Consider the following 20,857-nt stretch of genomic DNA (forward strand, 5'->3'; position numbering starts at 1 on the left):
CACTATACACCAATGGCATTCATGCATACCAAGGTACGAGCTGAATTACCAAAGATATAATATTTACCACAGAAATACTGATATCTCCATGTGTTTCCTATATTCACTCTCTGCTCTGCTCTGCTCTGCCACTCCCCCCCCCTCCCTGGTCTCCTGCTTCCTTCACTCTCTCCCTCCGTCTCTCCCTCCCTCCCTCACTGCATTCCTGCTTCCCTCCCTCTCTCTCTCCCTCCCTACTTATCTCCCTTCCTCTCTCTCTCCCTCTCTCCCTCCCTCCCTGCATTCCTGCTTCCCTCCCTACTTATCTCCCTTCCTCTCTCTCTCCCTCTCTCCCTCCCTCCCTGCATTCCTACTTCCCTCCCTACTTATCTCCCTTCCTCTCTCTCTCCCTCTTTCTCTCTCTCTCTCCCTCCCTGCCTCCCTCCCTGCTTCCCTGCCTCCCTCCCTGCCTCCTTGCCTCTCTGCTTCCCTCCCTCTCTCCCTGCAGCCCAGAGTCCAGCATTATCTCTAGATCCTCTCCAGCAGGCGTATGCAGGCATGCAGCACTACACAGGTGGTCCACAGTCACACACACTACCAGCTCCTATGACACTTATAGTGACTGGGTTCATTTTGCATTGTCAGAATGAGGTCCTCAATGCTCTCAGAGTAGGACAGTAATTAACTGGTACAGCAGGGTTCTCCAGCAGTGATTTTATTTGGCCACACAAATTTTAGGAGATAAAAAAAAAAAAGTGATTTTAATTTTTTATATTTTTTCCAACATGATTTCCAATGCATAGTAGAGAGATATATGTGATGGTATACAAATGTAAGCATTATTATGTTTTAGTCAAACGTTATATCGGGATTCTTGTAATTATTTTCCGGCCCCCTGACCATCGACTCAAGAAAACAATCAGCCTGCGGCTGAATCTAGTTGATGATCCCTGTGGTACAGGGTCAGAGGTGAATCTAGTTGATGATCCCTGTGGTACAGGGTCAGAGGTGAATCTAGTTGATGATCCCTGTGGTACAGGGTCAGAGGTGAATCTAGTTGATGATCCCTGTGGTACAGGGTCAGAGGTGAATCTAGTTGATGATCCCTGTGGTACAGGGTCAGAGGTGAATCTAGTTGATGATCCCTGTGGTACAGGGTCAGAGGTGAATCTAGTTGATGATCCCTGGGGTACAGGGTCAGAGGTGAATCTTGTTGATGATCCCTGTGGTACAGGGTCAGAGGTGAATCTAGTTGATGATCCCGGTGGTACAGGGTCAGAGGTGAATCTAGTTGATGATCCCTGTGGTACAGGGTCAGAGGTGAATCTAGTTGATGATCCCTGTGGTACAGGGTCAGAGATTAATCTAGTTGGTGATCCCTGTGGTACAGGGTCAGAGGTGAATCTAGTTGATGATCCCTGGGGTACAGGGTCAGAGATAAATCTAGTTGATGATCCCTGTGGTACAGGGTCAGAGGTGAATCTAGTTGATGATCCCTGTGGTACAGGGTCAGAGGTGAATCTAGTTGATGATCCCTGGGGTACAGGGTCAGAGGTGTGTTCCTCCCTACCATCTCTGCCATTGAGGGCATGTAGGGTAATCTGATCCTAGCTCTGTGGTTAGGGGTGTCTTGGACCTCCAAACAGTGTTTCATCATCTGATGTCACTCTCTCTCTCATCACAGCGGCGTACCCTGCTGCCTATGGATTGGTCGGCCAGCATTTTCCACAGCAACCTACCCTGGTTGCCCAGCAACACCAGCAGCCCCAGCAACAGCAGCAGCGAGAAGGTGATGTCACTTCCTGTCTCTCAGACAGCACCTGTTGTGTGTGTGTGTGTCTCAGATTAGTGTGCGTGTGAATCACAGATCCTCATGAATATTTGTGTGAGTGTGTCTCTCCGTCGCAGACCCAAACGTGTGTGTGTTCCTTCCCTAGGGCCGGAGGGTTGTAATATCTTTATCTACCACCTGCCTCAGGAGTTCAGTGACAGTGAGATGCTCCAGATGTTTCTGCCCTTTGGAAACGTCATCTCAGCTAAAGTCTTTGTAGACCGCGCCACCAACCAGAGCAAGTGCTTCGGTAAGACAGAGAGAGAGGGATTGGAGGGAGACATAGGAGAGAGGCAGGGATGGGTGAATAGTGAGTATCCAGGAGAAAAGGAAAGAAAGGAGGAACGGAGGAGAAATGGAGGGAGATAAGAGAGAATTGCAATTCCACCTGTTGCTATGATACATGATGATCATAACTCACAGTTGCTGGTAGCATACTGTATGACTGTATCTCTGTCTGTTGCAACAAAGCAATGTGATTATACATGTTATATTACATACATGTTATTTCAGAATGTTTCTATCTCTGTTCCCTCTTCCTCTCTCGTTCCTCCCTCCCTCCCCAGGTTTTGTGAGTTTTGACAACCCATCCAGTGCCCAGACTGCCATCCAGGCTATGAATGGGTTCCAGATCGGCATGAAGAGACTCAAGGTGCAGCTGAAACGACCTAAAGACGCCAACCGCCCCTACTGAAGGAGAGAGGTGAGAAGGGATAGGGGCTGGGAAAGAGAGAGGGAGGAGAAAGAATGTGTGGATAGAGGGATGGAGGAATGGGAGGCAATAAAAGAGAAGAAGGGAATGAGGGAGGAGACTGGAGGGTAGAAGAGAGGAGGGGAGGAGGCAAGAGAGAGGTCGGGTGGAGGGGAGGAGGGTAGGAGGAAGGAGAAAGGAGGGATGAGACAGGAGGGTACGAGAGAGGAGGGTAGGAGGAAGGAGAGAGGAGGGTAGAAGAGAGGTCGGGGAGGCGTGTAAGAGAGAAGTGATGGGAAGGAGGAGGGATATTTGGGTTTGGGGAGGAAACAGGAAAGAATGACAATGGAGTTTATGCAAGCTGCTGTCAGTCACAGCTTTCTAAAATGCTGATTGGTGAAAGGGCTATATGACTAGAGTGGGCGGGATCTTAAATAAGCAGTGCATATGTGGTAAAGAATATTAAACACATGAAATAACAAAAAATGCTTTGTAGGTAGTTTAATCATTTAGAGATATTGTAGCCAAATTAAAACTAAATTATTGAAATATTGTTATCCAACTTTATATTTTTTATTTATTTTTATTTTCTGATGTTTTTTAATCTTTTCCTGAAACAACAACACACCTCACCCGAGATCCTCCCGTCCAATCATAATTCGCGGGGATCCCATCACTATGGTTACCTAGCGACCGATAAAGCCCCGACCCCCCTTCCTCTCACGTGTTGTAAGTTGATTGGTTGGCCTGTGTCTAGGTTGCTGTGGAGGTGGATTGCCTGTGCTGGTTGCCCTTGGCGATTTGTTTGTTTGTTCCGTCGCCCCGAGCAACCGGCCATGCACTGACCTGCATGCCCTGTTGCTGTGGTGACCACAGACTGTGTTTGGTGCATTGTGACTTTATTTTGTATTGACCTGTGCACATACTGATCAATAACTGTCAATAACTGGGATCTGATAAATTAAGTATCAATTGATTCGATTGAATATCCGCATTGACTGATGGATAATTGTATTGGATATTTGGATAAATTCTGTATTAATGGTCGTTGTTTTTCCGCAGTTTAGTTTTTGATCAGTTTCTGTAGTGTTCTGTTTGGTGTCATTATCATTATAGTGCTCCTGTATATTTGGGCTAGACTGAGGTGGGCTGTGTGTGTGTGTGTGTGTGTGTGTGTGTGTGTGTGTGTGTGTGTGTGTGTGTGTGTGTGTGTGTGTGTGTGTGTGTGTGTGTGTGTGTGTGTGTGTGTGTGTGTGTGTGTGTGTGTGTGTGTGTGTGTGTGAGGGTGTCTAGTTAACTGTGTGGTTACAGTAGGTTTCTGAATGTTTTCCTACAGTCTCTAACCAGGCCATTCAGTGTGTAATGGGGAACCACAATGTTGTTGGGTTTAAAGTACAGATTTACGCCGTAAACTATCCCAGTCTAGCCTAGAACTATCCCAGCTCAGTCCAGTCCAGTCTAGCCTAGAACTATCCCAGCTCAGTCCAGTCCAGTCTAGCCTAGAACTATCCCAGCTCAGTCCAGTCTAGCCTAGAACTATCCCAGTCTAGCCTAGAACTATCCCAGCTCAGTCCAGTCTAGCCTAGAACTATCCCAGCTCAGTCCAGTCTAGCCTAGAACTATCCCAGCTCAGTCCAGCCCAGCCTAGAACTATCCCAGCTCAGTCCAGCCCAGCCTAGAACTATCCCAGCTCAGTCCAGCCCAGCCTAGAACTATCCCAGCTCAGTCCAGCCCAGCCTAGAACTATCCCAGCTCAGTCCAGCCCAGCCTAGAACTATCCCAGCTCAGTCCAGCCCAGCCTAGAACTATCCCAGCTCAGTCCAGCCCAGCCTAGAACTATCCCAGCTCAGTCCAGTCCAGTCTAGCCTAGAACTATCCCAGCTCAGTCCAGCCCAGCCTAGAACTATCCCAGCTCAGTCCAGTCCAGTCTAGCCTAGAACTATCCCAGTCTAGCCTAGAACTATCCCAGCTCAGTCCAGTCCAGTCCAGCCTAGTCCAGCCCAGCTCAGTCCAGTCCAGCCCAGCCTAGAACTATCCCAGCCCAGCCTAGTCCAGCCCAGTCCAGTCCAGCCCAGCTCAGTCCAGTCCAGCCCAGCCCAGTCCATCCCAGCCCAGCTCAGTCCAGTCCAGCCCAGCTCAGTCCAGTCCAACCCAGCCCAGTCCATCCCAGCTCAGTCCAGTCCAGCCCAGCCCAGCCCAGCTCAGTCCAGCCCAGCCCAGCTCAGTCCAGCCCAGCCCAGCCCAGCTCAGTCCAGTCCAGTCCAGCCCAGCCTAGTCCAGCCCAGCTCAGTCCAGTCCAGCTCAGTCTAGTCCAGCCCAGCCTAGTCCAGCCCAGCCTAGCCCAGCCCAGCCTAGTCAAGCCCAGCCTAGTCCAGCCCAGCCCAGCCTAGTCCAGCCCAGTCCAGTCCAGCCCAGCCCAGCCTAGTCCAGCCAGGCCCAGCTTAGTCCAGCCCAGCCCAGCCTAGTCCAGCCCAGCTCAGTCCAGTCCAGCCCAGCCTAGTCCAGCACAGCTCAGTCCAGTCCAGCCCAGTCTAGTCCAGCCCAGCCTAGTCCAGCCCAGCTCAGTCCAGTCCAGCCCAGTCCAGCCCAGCTCAGTCCAGTCCAGCCCAGCCTAGTCCAGCCCAGCTCAGTCCAGTCCAGCCCAGCCTAGTCCAGCCCAGCCTAGTCCAGCCCAGCCATCTGCATTTGGTGATGATCATAGCCTATGTGGATATAGAGGTGGGTAACCCCTTTGTAAGGAAAATGTGTGAAATTATTTAGCATGTGTAAGCTAAGCAAGGAATTGTAAATAACTCCCAATAAGCAGCACACATTCCTAGGATAAGTCCAAGTCCATCTCATAGTTTAAAGAGCCTTCATCACCTGGTCGCATTTCCTTCATCTGCACTGGAACCAAATAATAGGTGAAAACAATATGGTGGAAGATGAGCAGATGAGAGTAGAGAGGAAAGAGACAGGGAGAGGAAGTTACTTCAGACTATTCAGATGCAGCACTGGACTGTGGACCTCTGATGACACTAAACTCTGCTGATCTGGATTCTGATTGGTAGGCTGTGTGTCCTTGGCTTCTGATTGGTAAGACTGTGGACTGGCCTGACTTTCTGATTGGTGTCTATTTCCCCTTCTTTTCTACCAGTCTATTTCCCCTTCTTTTCTACCAGTCTATTTCCCCTTCTTTTCTACCAGTCTATTTCCCCCTCCTGTTTTATATCTCTCTATCACTCCATCTATCACTCCTCTCCTTTTCTCCCCTCCCATCTTTCTTTCTCATTCTTTCTCTCTCTTGCTTCCTTTCTCTCTCCCCTTCTCTCACCCCCCTGGCCGGTGCTTTGAGGTAATGGTTTGTGGTTGTGATGGTGTTAAACATAGCCTCTTGTCGATTGGAGAACATACTTAAACTATAGGAATTCTGGGAGAATGAATATACATGGGGGGGAAAAATTGTGTCTTGGTATGGGTAGAGGTTACCCATAGAACCAGATCTAGGATCAGCTAACCTGCCCCAAATCAAAACGTTAACCATATGGGAGAAAACACAAAACTGACCTTAGATCAGTTTATCTTAATAATCTAATAATAACATTAAAAGACAACAAATGAGAAAAATGTATTGTAATTGCTTTAATTTACAAATTTACAAGAGAAGCTACCACACAGAATTCTAAGCTACTTGTGGACTAAGGGAGACTGTTACCCAGAATTTCTATACTGCAACTGCCAGAGAGTGATGCATGTTGGGAACCTTTGCTTGCCGTGATCTTAGACACAAGTACAACGTGTGCGTGCACGGACACACACACACACAAACACACATACATACATACAATTACAGAAAAGGCAAAAGGCCTCCCAAATGACAACAACAATATTCATGGATATTTCACTGTGTTGAGTTGCATGCCCTGGACACTCTGTATGTCTATGTGTAAAAGCACCATGACGTTAGCCCTGTTGAAAAACACAGAGGTTTACTATAGTAACCAATGATGCAGACTTAGTAGAGGTAAACTGTTTTGTGCAAATGGTTTCTGGTAATAGATTTTTTTGTTGGAAATGTCATCCACATGAGGGATGAATTGTTTCTATACTGTTATTTCTTTGTTCTCTGATATATAGAGGATTATAGTAGAGGTTAACCACAAGACTATATCCATGTCCTAACAAGCTCTCTCTCTCTCTCTCTCTCTCTCTCTCTCTCTCTCTCTGCTCTCTCTCTCTCTGCTCTCACTCTCTCTGCTCTCACTCTCTCTGCTCTCACTCTCTCTCTCTCTCTCTCTCTCTTCTCTCTCTCTCTCTCTCTCTGCTCTCTCTCTCTCTCTCTCTCTCTGCTCTCTCTCTCTCTGCTCTCTCTCTCTCTCTCTCTCTCTCTCTCTCTCTCTCTCTCTCTCTCTCTCTCTCTCTCTCTCTCTGCTCTCTCTCTCTGCTCTCTCTCTCTCTCTCTCTCTCTCTCTGCTCTCTCTCTCTCTCTCTGCTCTCTTTCTCTCTGCTCTCTCTCTCTCTCTCTCTCTCTCTCTGTCTCTCTCTCTCTCTCTGCTCTCTCTCTCTCTCTGCTCTCTCTCTCTCTGCTCTCTCTCTCTCTCTCTCTCTGCTCTCTCTCTCTCTCTCTTCTCTCTCTCTCTGCTCTCTCTCTCTCTGCTCTCTCTCTCTCTGCTCTCTCTCTCTGCTCTCTCTCTCTCTCTCTGCTCTCTCTCTCTGCTCTCTCTCTCTCTCTCTCTCTCTCTCTGCTCTCTCTTCTCTCTCTCTCTGCTCTCTCTCTCTCTGCTCTCTCTCTCTCTCTGCTCTCTCTCTCTCTCTCTCTCTCTCTGCTCTCTCTCTCTCTCTCTCTCTGCTCTCTCTCTCTGCTCTCTCTCTCTCTCTCTCTCTCTCTCTCTCTCTCTCTCTCTCTCTTCTCTCTGCTCTCTCTCTCTCTCTGCTCTCTCTCTCTCTCTTCTCTCTGCTCTCTCTCTCTCTCTCTCTCTGCTCTCTCTCTCTGCTCTCTCTCTCTGCTCTCTCTCTCTCTCTCTCTGCTCTCTCTCTCTCTCTCTCTCTCTCTCTCAGACTCTGGCCATGGTGGAATCCCAGCGTGCATTGCGCCCTCAGACCTACTACCTTTCTTTTGAGCGACGGGGAACAGCACACACACAAACACCACACACACACACAAATACCACACACACACACACACACACACACACACACACACACACACACACACACACACACACACACACACACACACACACGCACACACGCACACACACACACACACACACACACCACACACACATTGCACTCTAAAAGGACCAAGGCACAGATATTGACCAATGTACATATTATAGTCCTCACACACACAAACACTCACATACTTTCAAATACATATATGTCAGTAATCGTACCCATTGAACTGGACTCAGTTTGAAAATGGTTTGTGAGGAGTTTGTCTGGAGTGTGTAGGGCAGTGAAGATCACATACATACACGACCCAGGAAGTACATACTAAAGTCATTGATGAGATGATGAATAATGGTGATATATCACTTCTTTGGACCATAACATGTCATATTACATGGCTATTACATGTGTATAACATGATACAAATAGGAAGGCCTCCATTTCGTAATAAAAAAAAGGAAAACAGGAAAAAATATTGAGACAAAAATGAGTAATTTAGAGAAACTTTGGAGAGAGATCCTTATGGCCTGTAAATAATTTACTTTAAGAAGAGTAACGTTTAGAAAATTACAAAAAAATGCAAAAAGAGAGTACTTTAGATAAACCACTGAAAAATGACACAATATTATTATTATTATTGTTTTTATGATTATTATCTTCGTTAGGGGATATTGTATTAGAAATAAAGAAAGGGGAGAATCACAAACATATTTTCAATTTCTACTTAGATTTTAGGATAAATGTGGGTGGGAGGGACTGCACCTTTTCTGAGAGGTTTTAATATTTTAACAATTTTTTATTTATTGACTAATTTATCAATTATTTTTGTTAATAGGGAGAAATGATGAAGGGTTTAAAGGGGAAACGAGTTTCTGATTTTAGAATTTTTTAGAGCAAAAAAGGGTCTGTTTCTGTCAGACTCTGTCAGAGTAATTATAATTATGAATGAATTATTACAACAATGATATTTATTTCTTATTTATTGAGTCTGTTTTTGATCCAATCTCTTTTTAAGTTAAAATAAAAAGTATTATACATCAAATATGTTTTATTTATTGTGTGTGTGTTTGTGTAAGAGAGAGAGAGGGAGGGAGGGATAGAGGGGGGGAGAGAGAGAGAGAGAGGGAGGGATAGAGGGGGGGAGAGAGAGAGAGGGGGAGGGAGAGAGGAGAGTGTGAGAGTGCGGGACAGAGGAGAGTGCGAGAGAGGCGCGTGCGAGAGAGGCAGAGGGGAGAAGGAACAGTTCAAATATGTAAAAGAGAGATAGAAGGAACAGTACAGATTGTAATTGACCAGTAGAGGGCGAGACAGGCACAGATTCCAGTCTCCACCTCGGTAGGTAGTTAAAACAAAGAATACTCAGGTCAGGGCGTGACACAACCTACATTCAGAACAACTTTCAGGGTTAGGAACATTGATAAAGGAGACTGCCTAAACCATTTCAACTGAAACAACCATTTCAGTAACTCTGAAAAAAAACTGTTTTTGTGTTGTCATTATGGGGCGTTGTGTGTAGATTGGTGAGGGAAAAAAACTATTGAATACATTTTTGAATAAGGCTGGAATGTAACAAAATGTGGACAAAGTCAAGGGGTCTGAATACTTTCCGAATGCACTGTACATGTAAAGTGGGTAAAACAGTATGTAAACATTATTATTAAAGTGACCAATGTAACTAGCTGGCTACCGGATGGTAGCTGGCTAGTGACATTGTCTAAGGTTCAGGGCAGGGCACTGCTCATTTTTCAATATAACATTTATAATGTTGATTCAGGTGTTAATTCTCTAAGAGTGCAATTAACTTAGACAATATCACTAGCCAGTTACCATCCGGTACTCTACCCTGCACCTTAGAGACTGATGCACCATCTACTGTACATAGTCATTGAACACTGGTCACTTTAATAATGTTTACATACTGTTTTACCCACTTTACATGTACAGTGCATTCGGAAAGTATTCAGACCCCTTGACTTTTTCCACATTTTGTTACATTCCAGCGTTATTCAAACATGTATTAAATTGTTTTTTTTTCTCTCACCAATCTACACACAATACCCCATAATGACAACGCAAAAACAGTTTTTAGACATTTTTGCAAATGTATTAAAAATAAAAAACGGAAATATTACATTTACATAAGTATTCAGACCCTTTATTCAGTACTTTGTTGAACCACCTTTAGCAGCGATTACAGCATTGAGTATTCTTGGGTATGTATGACGCTATAAGCTTGGCAAACCTGTATTTCGGGAGTTTCTCCCATTCTTCTCTGCAGATCCTCTCAAGCTGTCAGGTTGGATGGGGAGCATCGATGCACAGTTATTTTCAGGTCTCTCCAGAGATGTTCGATCGGGTTCAAGTCCGGGCTTTGGCTGGGCCACTCAAGGACATTCAGAAACTTCTCCCGAAGCCACTCCTGCATTGTCTTGGCTGTGTGCTTAGGGTTGTTGTACTGTTGGAAGGTGAACCTTCGCCCCAGTCTGAGGTCCTGAGCTCTCTGGAGCAGGTTTTTATCAAGGATCTCTCTGTACTTTGCTCCGTTCATCTTTCTCTCGATCCTGACTAGTCTCCCAGTCCCTGCCACTGAAAAACATCCCCGCTGTCACGTTCTGACCTTTATTTCCTGTGTTTTGTATTTAGTTAGTATGGTCAGGGCATGAGTTGGGTGGGCAGTCTATGTTTGTTTTTCTAGGTTTTGGGAATTTCTATGTTTCGGCCTAGTATGGTTCTCAATCAGAGGCAGGTGTCATTAGTTGTCTCTGATTGAAAATCATACTTAGGTTGCCTGGGTTTCACTGTGTGTTTGTGGGTGAGTGTTCCTGTCTCTGTCTTTGCACCAGATAGGACTGTTTTGAGTTTTCACATTTCTTGTTTTTTTTGTAGTCAGTTGTTCATGTGTACCTTAACGCATTAAAAAGAACCATGGACAATTACCACGCCGCGTATTGGTCCTCTGATCCGTTTCGCCTCTCCTCTTCGGAAGAAGAGGAGGAAATTCATTACACCCACAGCCTGATGCTGCCACCACCATGCTTCACCGTAGGGATGGTGCCAGATTTCCTCCAGACGTGATGCTGCCACCACCATGCTTCACCGTAGGGATGGTGCCAGATTTCCTCCAGACGTGATGCTGCCACCACCATGCTTCACCGTAGGGATGGTGCCAGATTTCCTCCAGACGTGATGCTTGGCTTTCAGGCTAAAGAGTTCAATCTTGGTTTCATCAGACCCGAGAATCTTGTTTCTCATGGTCTGAGAATCTTTAGGTGCCTATTGGCAAACTCCAAGTGGGCTGTCATGTGCCTTTTACTGAGGAGTGGCTTCCGTCTGTTACTATAAAAGCCTGATTGTTGGAGTGCTGCAGAGATGGTTGTCCTTCTGGAAGGTTTTCCCATCTCCACAGAGGAAATCTGGAGCTCTATCAGAGTGACCACCGGGTTCTTGGTCACCTCCCTGACCAAGGCCCTTCTGCCCCGATTGCTCAGTTTGGCCGGGTGGCCAGCTCTAGGAAGTCATGGTAGTTCCAAACTTCTTCCATTTAAGATGATGGAGGCCACTGTGTTCTTGGGGACCTTCAAAACTGCATAAATTCTTTGGTACCCTTCCCCAGATCTGTGCTTCGACATAATCCTATCTCGGAGCTCTACTGACAATTCCTTCAATCTCATGGATTGGTTTTTGCTCTGACATGCATTGTCATCTGTGATAGGTGTGTGCCTTTTCAAATCATGTCCAATAAATGTAATTTACTACACGTGGACTTAATTTACTACCCTTTGTAGAAACATCTCAAGGATGATCAATGGAAACAGGATGCACCTGAGCTCAATTTAGAGACTCATAGCAAAGGGTCTGAATGCTTATGTAAATAAGATAATGTAACAAAATGTGGAAAAATTCAAGGGGTCTGAATACTTTCCGAATGCATTGTTTATACTGTATTCTAGTGATGGCTTATCTTATATAACTACTGCTGTACACACCTTTTCTATTCACATAGTGTCCATACTGTCTTTACACACACCATTCACTTAGGGTGAGTTCAGAAAGAGTGGGACATCATATCAACTGGCACAGCTTAATCCTAAGGGTTTATTTATTGGTCTTGGTTACTAAATCCTTGCTGAGAAACCACATGATCCAAATCACATCAATTCATTGGTGTCACCTCATCAAGGGGGTCAGAGCAAACTTCAAACTTATTTTTCTGTTTTGATGTTAAGGTATAAAACTGTCATAAATAATGCACTGTGCCAGATGGTGATGTACATGTGCATACTATGTACTGGTGCATCAAAATACATTAAAAAGTTGCTAATATTATGTTTCCATTTTGTAATTCAGTCATTGTTTTTCAACCATAGCTAGCTAAAGTAGGACGGCATGGAGTAGCTGAAATAGGACAGCATGGAGTAGCTAAAGTAGAACAGCATGGAGTAGCTAAAGTAGGACGGCATGGAGTAGCTAAAGTAGGACGGCATGGAGTAGCTGAAGTGGGACAGCATGGAGTAGCTAAGTTGAGACAGCATAGAGTAGCTAAAGTAGGACGGCATGGAGTAGCTGAAGTAGGACAGCATGGAGTAGCTAAGTTGAGACAGCATAGAGTAGCTAAAGTAGGACGGCATGGAGTAGCTGAAGTGGGACAGCATGGAGTAGCTGAAGTAGGATAGCATGGAGTAGCTGAAGTGCGACGGCATGGAGTAGCTGAAGTGGGACGGCATGGAGTAGCTGAAGTAGGACAGCATGGAGTAGCTAAAGTAGGACGGCATGGAGTAGCTGAAGTGGGACGGCATGGAGTAGCTGAAGTGGGACAGCATAGAGTAGCTAAAGTAGGACGGCATGGAGTAGCTGAAGTGGGACAGCATTGAGTAGCTAAGTTGAGACAGCATAGAGTAGCTCAAGTAGGACGGCATGGAGTAGCTGAAGTAGGACAGCATGGAGTAGCTAAAGTAGGACGGCATGGAGTAGCTGAAGTGGGACAGCATGGAGTAGCTGAAGTGGGACAGTATAGAGTAGCTAAAGTAGAACGGCATGGAGTAGCTGAAGTGGGACAGCATGGAGTAGCTAAGTTGAGACAGCATAGAGTAGCTCAAGTAGGATGGCATGGAGTAGCTGAAGTAGGCCAGCATGGAGTAGCTAAAGTAGGACGGCATGGAGTAGCTGAAGTGGGACAGCATGGAGTAGCTGAAGTGGGACGGCATGGAGTAGCTGAAGTGGGACAGCATGGAGTAGCTGAAGTGGGACAGCATGGAGTAGCTGAAGTGGGACAGCATGGAGTAGCTGAAGTGGGACAGCATGGAGTAGCTTAAGTGGGACAGCATGGAGTAGCTGAAATAGGACAGCATGGAGTAGCTAAAGTAGGACAGCATGGAGTAGCTGAAGTGGGACAGCATGGAGTAGCTAAAGTGGGACAGCATGGAGTAGCTGATGTGGGACAGCATGGAGTAGCTGAAGTGGGACAGTCTTATAGGCTTTTCCAATGGAGGAAAGAGTTCCAGTTTACATTAGGGACCTCCTGTACTTAGGCTAGACAGGGCTCTGGTGTTGTACAACTATATCCTGTTCATGTTCTCTTGTAGTACTGTTATTAGTACTGCTATTTAAGTCAATTCAGAAAAAGTGTGACCCTTTTTGCATTTCCCTCTTCTGTAACCTCTTCAGACCTCTAGCCAACAAATTAGCCCTACACATGATACATTCTGAAATCCTCAGATGTCTCCTAATAACACAAAACCTAATTGTCATTGGGTTACAATTAACACTATAACAATGGGTTCTAATTCACCTGACCTGCTGTCCCAGTCTACCAATACAAACTGAAAATATGGTTTTGACTCAGCGTACACAAATGTGTGGCTTATGTCTCCAGTGAATGTGATATTTTGTGTGTGATAAGGAAACGTCTTGAGGATTTCAGAAATGTATTATGTGGCTTTGGGATAATATGTTGGATAGATGTCAAAAAAGGTTACAGGAGACATAAATGCAAAACGTGTCTGTAATGGCTTTCTTCCTGGGAAGGAGAGGCGGACCAAAACGCAGCGTGGTTATAGTTCATGTTAATTTAATAAGGTAACTCAAACATGAACAGGATACAAAACAATAACCGTGAAAACCAAAATAGTCCTAACTGGTGCATAAAACACAAAGACAGGAATCAACCACACAAATCCCAACACAAAACAGGCTACCTAAATATGGTTCCCAATCAGAGACAACGACTAACACCTGCCTCTGATTGAGAACCATATCAGGCCAAACATAGAAATAGACAAGCTAGACACACAACATAGAATGCCCACCCAGCTCACGTCCTGACCAACACTAAAACAAGGAAAACACAAAATAACTATGGTCAGAACGTGACAGTACCCCCCCAAGCCAATAAACAGTGATTTGAGCATATAGAGGACTTTACATTAATTACCACGATGTTCAGCACTGTGCTTGTCTGGTCTCATCTCATCCTCCCTTCAGCTTCACGTGCATATTGCCCAACCAGCCACATACTATCTGGTTGCATAGAAGTCAGTGATGTCCCCTCAGCTATGCGGGACCAGTGGTGACACAATTCAGAATGCTATTCCAATTACGCATGACTTTTGGTATAGCCTACAGGTGTGCCACATTGGCCTATATGTCTCAGTGGCAGTGGTGTAAAAGTACTTAAGTAAAAATACTTTAAAGTACTACTTAAGTTGTTTTCTGAACATTACTATTTATATTTTTGAGTACATTTATTTGATGACTCCTTGCTGTCCCCAGTCCACCTGGTCGTGCTGCTGCTCCAGTTTCAACTGTTCTGTCTGCTGCTATGGAACCCTGACCTGTTCATCGTACGTGCTACCTTGTCCCAGACCTGCTGTTTTCAACTCTCTAGAGACAGCAGGTGTGGTAGAGATACTCTGAATGATCGGCTATGAAAAGCCAACTGACATTTACTCCTGAGGTGCTGACCTGTTGCACCCTCTACAACCACTGTGATTATTATTATTTTGACCCTGTTGGTCATCTATGAACATTTTAACATTTTGACCATGTTCTGTTTTAACTCCACCCGGCACACCCAGAAGAGGACTGGCCACCCCTCATAGCCTGGTTCCTCTCTAGGTTTCTTCCTAAGTTCCGGCCTTTCTAGGGAGTTTTTCCTAGCCACCGTGCTTCTACACCTGCATTGCTTGCCGTTTGTGGTTTTAGGCTGGGTTTCTGTACAGCACTTTGTGACATCAGCTGATGTAAGAAGGGCTTTATAAATACATTTGATTGATTGATTGATTGATTGATTGATTGATTGATTGATTGATTGAACTTAGCTGGTTCATTGTCCATGCAAGGAAGTCAGGCGAGCAAAAACTGTACTGTGTGACAGAGCCATAGATTACCTTTAAAAAAACTTCCTCTCTGGGCAGCTATAAAAATAAAGTTGAAATATGTTTGATGTCTTCTGTGCCCATATGAATAACCCCTGTAACTGGAATGACGAGATAGGTGTTCTTCTGCTCTGTTATTGTTTGACTATTTCACTGCCATACTGTGTTCCATCTTGTCTAGCCATATTGTCTCAAGAGGACCATAATGGAAATAAGTCCCAGACTTTATTGTGTGTTATCCTCTATGATTTTATTTATGTGCATGTATGTCTTTTTCAAGTTTTATGTGTGCTTGTTTTTTTAAATGGTTGAATTAATAAACTAAACTAAATAGAACGTTTTGCCAAAATGAAAGAGAGGAGGATGGCATTGGCGTTCAACTAGTCTTCAAGTAGGGTGAGTCAACATTTATTGTTTTACAGGCACACATACACACAGAAATCAGTACCATGGACAGCCACAGAATATTTAGCATTATTGATTGGACTAAATGTATTTTGGTATCTTTGAGTTTGTTGTTAAACATCAAATCAACAAGGCTATATATGCTTAAACTAAGCATATATAGCCTTGTTGATTTTATGTTTCAATGTTTAAATGGTGCTGGAATAGTGAAGGCAGTGCTCCTGTTGTCTTTGTGCTGACTTGCAGTAACTCAATGGTTCTAAATCAGTAGTTACTTAGTAAACTGTCGAAAGCACGAACTTGCTTGACCCTGCTGCAGGTGATAAAACTGATTGTATGCAATATTTGCTTTGTGGACTTCACTAGACAGATGTTGCGATCCTATTTCATGATGAAACAAACGTATGTGTTGTTGAATTTATTCCGCCAATGTGTGACGTATTTGTGCTGTCACAGCCTTACTGAATATCACGGTGTGGTATGAACGAATGGTTTATAGAGCAAACAATGCAATTATCACAACATAGGTTGTAATATGGCTTTTTACTGGCTTGGCTGCCTCACTGATTTTATACACACACTGCTACTGATAGGCCTACATTCAAGTCACCAAATAATGTCTAAAGTCCAAACCCATAAAACAAGTTACTTTTAGACTACTATTTGTTCATAATTGCATGTATTTAGATGGCCTCTTGCAGGGGTCTCAAACTACACTCAGCTGCCGGACAATTTTTTCTTGAGCGGATGGTTGGGGGGCCGGAACATAATTATAAATAACATTGTACACTGTAATTGACCACAAGAAGTCCAAACATATATAATATTTGACCAAAACAAACCTTCATTACATTGGAATACGATCTAATGTGTCTCTATATTACACGTGGAAATACTTGAAAATCACTTGGAGCTAAGTTCCTGGTGTTCTTACAGTCTTTAATGTCCAACAATGAAAACTCAGCTAAATAAAATCATCCTGTGTGCTGCCAGTTGGGGAACCCTGGGCCCTATTGTATTTTTTAGGTTAGCCTATATTGTATTTTTTAGGTTAGCCTATAATGTATTTTTTAGGTTAGCCTGTATTGTACTTTTTAGGTTAGCCTATATTGTATTTTTTAGGTTAGCCTATATTGTATTTTTTAGGTTAGCCTATATTGTATATTTTAGCTTAGCCTATATTGTATTTTTAGGTTAGCCTATATTGTATTTTTTGGTCGTTTACGCACTAATAGTTGGTCATGTAAATAGCCTTAATCGCACCATTACTATGGAGGAAGGGTAAAAGTGTTTATTGGGGCCGGAAACAAAATGCGGATGTGTGTGTGTCAGCTAAGTGTTCTCGTGTGCCTAAACGTCATCTGTGACTCTTCCTCCCAGTTATTTTCTATTTCACTCCTAGTCTCACCCCTCTCGCGGACCGTTCTCCAGACGCAGCAGCTCGGCTGGTATACGCCTATTACCGGCCAACCACCCTGTCCCCCAGGGAGAAGAGAAATAATACATGGGACACAACGAAAGATAAATTATCTTAGTTTGTAGTTTAGATTTATCCAGGACAATCAGAGCGGATATCCATCGACACAGAAAGAAACCCCGCCTTTACTCGTCTCGCGGTCTCTCAACTTCTCCCACCTACTCTTTATTTTTTATCTCAATCCTTCTTTCTATTTAAACATTTTTTGACTGGATGGAAAGATGTGGATAAACGGCGGAAGTGGTCAGGTCGGACCCTAATCTAAAACAACGAGACACCCGGGCCGTCACGAACGCAGCAGGCAGAATATATTCAACAGGAGCTATACTTTCTCCGGTTGGATTGATTTTCTGCTCAGCGGTCGAACTTTTTGAAAATTGCATATAGGCTACCGCTGTCTGTTCCGTGTGCTCTAAACCCAAAATCTCATACATCGCCTTGGACCTCAGTGAGAGGGGATTGGGACCAAAGTAAGTACCGTTATCTCAATCACATCAATAAGACTGTTATTGTGGTATAAACTGAATAACGGTTTCGTCTGAATATGCAGTGTTTCTACAATAGCCAGTAAGTACTCTGTTGTCTGTTCAAGTGTTGAAGATTTTCAACCTAATCCTACCCGTAACCCTAACTTTAACCACACTGCTAACCTTATGCCTAACCCTAACATGAAATTACTAACAAAATGTTTATTTTTTAAATGATTTTCTACAATAGCCAATTTTGACGTAGTGGTTGCGCTAATCCTTTCGGTTATCTAGGCATGCAGCCCACAATGAAGCGCGATCACTTAGACACGCGTCATTACGCAAGACACGTACGTTTATCCTATGATTAAGGAACGCCGTTTGGGTCTTTTCATGTCAAAAAATCTACACTTCAAATAACACTATTTGATGTGTCAAATAAGCTTATTGGATCTGAATATGACTGCACGTCACATAATCATTTAAGGCGTTCATAAAGCTTTTACGTAGGTATTACACATTGATTACACTATCACTCGTATGTCATATATCACAACGATTCACCGACACGTATGCTATGATGCTGGTAAAGTTGTCTCGCGCACCTACAACGCTGGTCATAAAAAAAAGCTAGGTAGCTGATGGATGCAAACAATGTTCTTCCCCAAAAACGTAGCAAAACGAGATCATCTGTTTCAGTAGCTATAGTTAGACAATTAACTATATAGCTAGGTGTCATAATTTAAAAGGACCCTAATTTATAACAGATTTGATTTGTTTAATGGTGGACGGACCCATCTATGTGAAACTAGCCACAATAAGGATTAGCCACAATACTGGACTTTGAGGTTAGCCTTCAAAATAAAAGTATGTCATTGACAGTGACGCAAATCGCTGTCAATTATGCCATAGTTAAATAGATCATGCTAAACGAGTTTGGAATGTTGTTATATAAAATAAAATAAATGATTATAATTTGTACATCAAAAAACACGTTGAAATTACACTGGATATATTAGACTTTAGCATTGCATTGGGGGCATACTTATTTCACTGTGTTCTCTGGGTGTCACCGAGTAGACTGATACCCCATTTCATTGCTTCACATTCCAACTTTGTTTAACATGATCTAGTCTAAATATGGCATGATTCCACCAGTAACCTTCTGCATCACTTTCAAATAGGTTATTTTATTTTGAAGGCAACCTGTAAATTCCACTATTGTGCCTAATCCTTATTGTGGCGAGCTTCACAACACATAATCGTTCCAGTCAAGCATCACGCCTCTGTCAGCAAATCAAATCAAATGTTATTTGTCACATGCGCCGAATACAACAGGTGTTGTAGACCTTACAGTAAAATGCTTACTTTCAAGCCCTTAACCAACAATGCCGTTTTAAGAAAAAAGTAAGAGATACGAATAACAACAAATTAAAGAGCAGCAGTAAATAACAATAGCCGGGCTATATACATGGGTTACCCGTACATAGTTAATGTGTCAATGTGCGGTGGGCACCGGTGTCGAAGTAATTGGGGTAATTATGTACATGTAGGTAAGAGTTATTGAAGTGCCTATGCATAGATAATAACAGAGAGTAGCAGCAGTGGGGGGGCAATGCAAATAATCTGGGTAGCCATTTGATTAGCACTGATCTGATAGAAGTGGACTGGACAGTTGGACCTCTGAAGCTAGCTGGCTGCTTTTAACGTTAGTTTTGGGCAACAGGGTTAAGTAGCTGGCTAGCTATTTATTTCCATGAACTGAAGTTCAATTTCAATAGGCGAACAAAAAGTGGCTACTTAGCTAATACTTACTCACAAGGATTCCTAAATCATTGCTAAGAATAATGAAAATGACTGCAGTTTCGACTGATCATTGTTTTCAGGCTGGTTGTAGTGGTGCTAGCTAGGTACCAAGTTAAAGCTAGCTAGCTACCCTAGAAGTTGCTGTCGAACAAATAATGCCTTCTAATTAAAGCAGGATTGTAAACATATCGTTCGAGACCGGTGTGTGCTTGTTTGCAGACTTTTTATGTACAGCTTTGACAGTGCTACTGACAGTAGTGGTGGCGCTTGGCGTACACGTGCAAATTCAGCATACACAACATTCTATAATAGAATTGTGTTATTTGACGTGTCAAATTAAAAGCTTATTTAATGCGTCAAATAGTGTTATTTGATGCGTCAAATAGTGTTATTTGACATGTATCTTTTTGACACGCAAAGACCCAAACACTGTTCCATATATGATGAGATAATTGTGAACTCGGAAAAATATGAAGTCAAATCACGACGTCAGTGATCTTCAGGTCAAAAAGTCGGAGTTCTAGAAAGCGGTCCGAGTTCCTGAGTTGGAATTCCGAGTTGGGTTATTTTTCAGAGTGGGAGCTTGTTTTTTTTCGAGTTATCAGTTGTTTTGAACGCTCGGAAGTCTGAGATTTCCGAGTTCATATATGTTTTGAATAAGGTATATTGTGTTTGGGTCCTTCTGACAAATTGTAAAATAAAAATAAAAAGCTTAAACGTACAAAATAAAAAAATCGCTCAGCCATTTCCTGGTTGCTAAAATTCTAATACTTTGCCTAATTTCAGTTGATGTGACAAAACAAGCGTAGATAATCATTTCACAATCCAAACCACTGTGAAATAAATACATTTTAAATAACCCAAAATATAGAATTTTCAGCTGTTTGAAGCAGGTGTACAGAAGCGAAGGTAAAAGTGGTAAAACAGGAATGGGAAGCATATGGAGTGGCATGTAGCAATGAATAAGATCACACCTCATATTTACTCTTCATCATTTATATTTTAAACTATAGCTTGAACTTTTGACTGTCAAATGCATCCTTAATTAAAAAGAACAGGTAGAAAGTAAGGTGCTCACTCAGACAGCATGATGTCACACAGACAGCATGATGTCACACAGACAGCATGATGTCACATAGACAGCATGATGTCACTGATCTTAAACACACTGATGGATCAATAGCTGACTGTTAACACATCAAAGATCTGAGTCCCAACTCTCTACCCTGCATCTGTCCATTAGGCTTTACTCCTTCAATCACTTGTAGTTTTTATGCCCTCTAATTTCAGTAAAGTGCTCTTTTACAGGGTCACAGCAAGGAGTACAGTCCAACATCCTCTCCCTCTGCCAGTTGGAGAGGGAGACAGACAGAACAGAATATTGCTGTTAAAAATGTCTCAGGCATGACCTGCATTAAAGTGAATTTTCAGTCATAATAATATAACATCAGTGTGACTGGTGAGGATACAGAGGGTCACGCTCTGGATCTCTAAACCTTCTAATCAGAGGTCATGAAATCCCATTTTTAGTTTGAGATTAACCAAACCAGAATGTGGACTTTAATCTGGTTGTGGATTATATTACTTTATGTTGAAATTACACTGACTCTAAATCATTTAACCTGACATAATTTAGACCCACTGTTGGACATAGTCTATCTTATTCAAGAGATTTTA

At 43.4% G+C, this 20,857-nt stretch overlaps 2 protein-coding genes across 4 annotated transcripts in view; both read left to right on the top strand.

Annotated features, from left to right (window-relative positions):
* LOC127915298 (CUGBP Elav-like family member 3) overlaps positions 1 to 8,694 on the top strand; it is an 86,933-nt gene extending 78,239 nt beyond the window's left edge. For 2 of the 3 annotated variants that reach the window (XM_052495146.1, XM_052495147.1), the window contains exons 9-14: positions 1 to 33; positions 488 to 553; positions 1,664 to 1,768; positions 1,917 to 2,060; positions 2,377 to 2,513; positions 7,539 to 8,694. The exon at positions 1 to 33 is cut by the window's left edge. In XM_052495146.1, coding sequence (XP_052351106.1) covers positions 1 to 33; positions 488 to 553; positions 1,664 to 1,768; positions 1,917 to 2,060; positions 2,377 to 2,504 — 476 coding nt within the window. In that variant the 3' untranslated portion in view covers positions 2,505 to 2,513; positions 7,539 to 8,694. Of the gene's footprint in view, positions 34 to 487; positions 554 to 1,663; positions 1,769 to 1,916; positions 2,061 to 2,376; positions 2,514 to 3,139; positions 3,231 to 7,538 lie in introns of all 3 variants that reach the window. The other variant, XR_008090920.1, reaches the window with a different exon arrangement.
* Positions 8,695 to 16,805: 8,111 nt separating this feature from the next.
* The window catches only part of LOC118378878 (ceramide synthase 2-like), a 47,072-nt gene continuing 43,020 nt past the window's right edge, over positions 16,806 to 20,857 (top strand). The window contains exon 1 of the mRNA XM_052495148.1: positions 16,806 to 17,377. The gene's annotated coding sequence lies outside the window, so the exon portion shown is untranslated. The remainder of the gene's footprint in view (positions 17,378 to 20,857) is intronic.

Source organism: Oncorhynchus keta, chromosome 34 (genome assembly GCF_023373465.1).
Source record: "Oncorhynchus keta strain PuntledgeMale-10-30-2019 chromosome 34, Oket_V2, whole genome shotgun sequence".
Classification (NCBI taxonomy): Eukaryota; Metazoa; Chordata; class Actinopteri; order Salmoniformes; family Salmonidae; genus Oncorhynchus; species Oncorhynchus keta.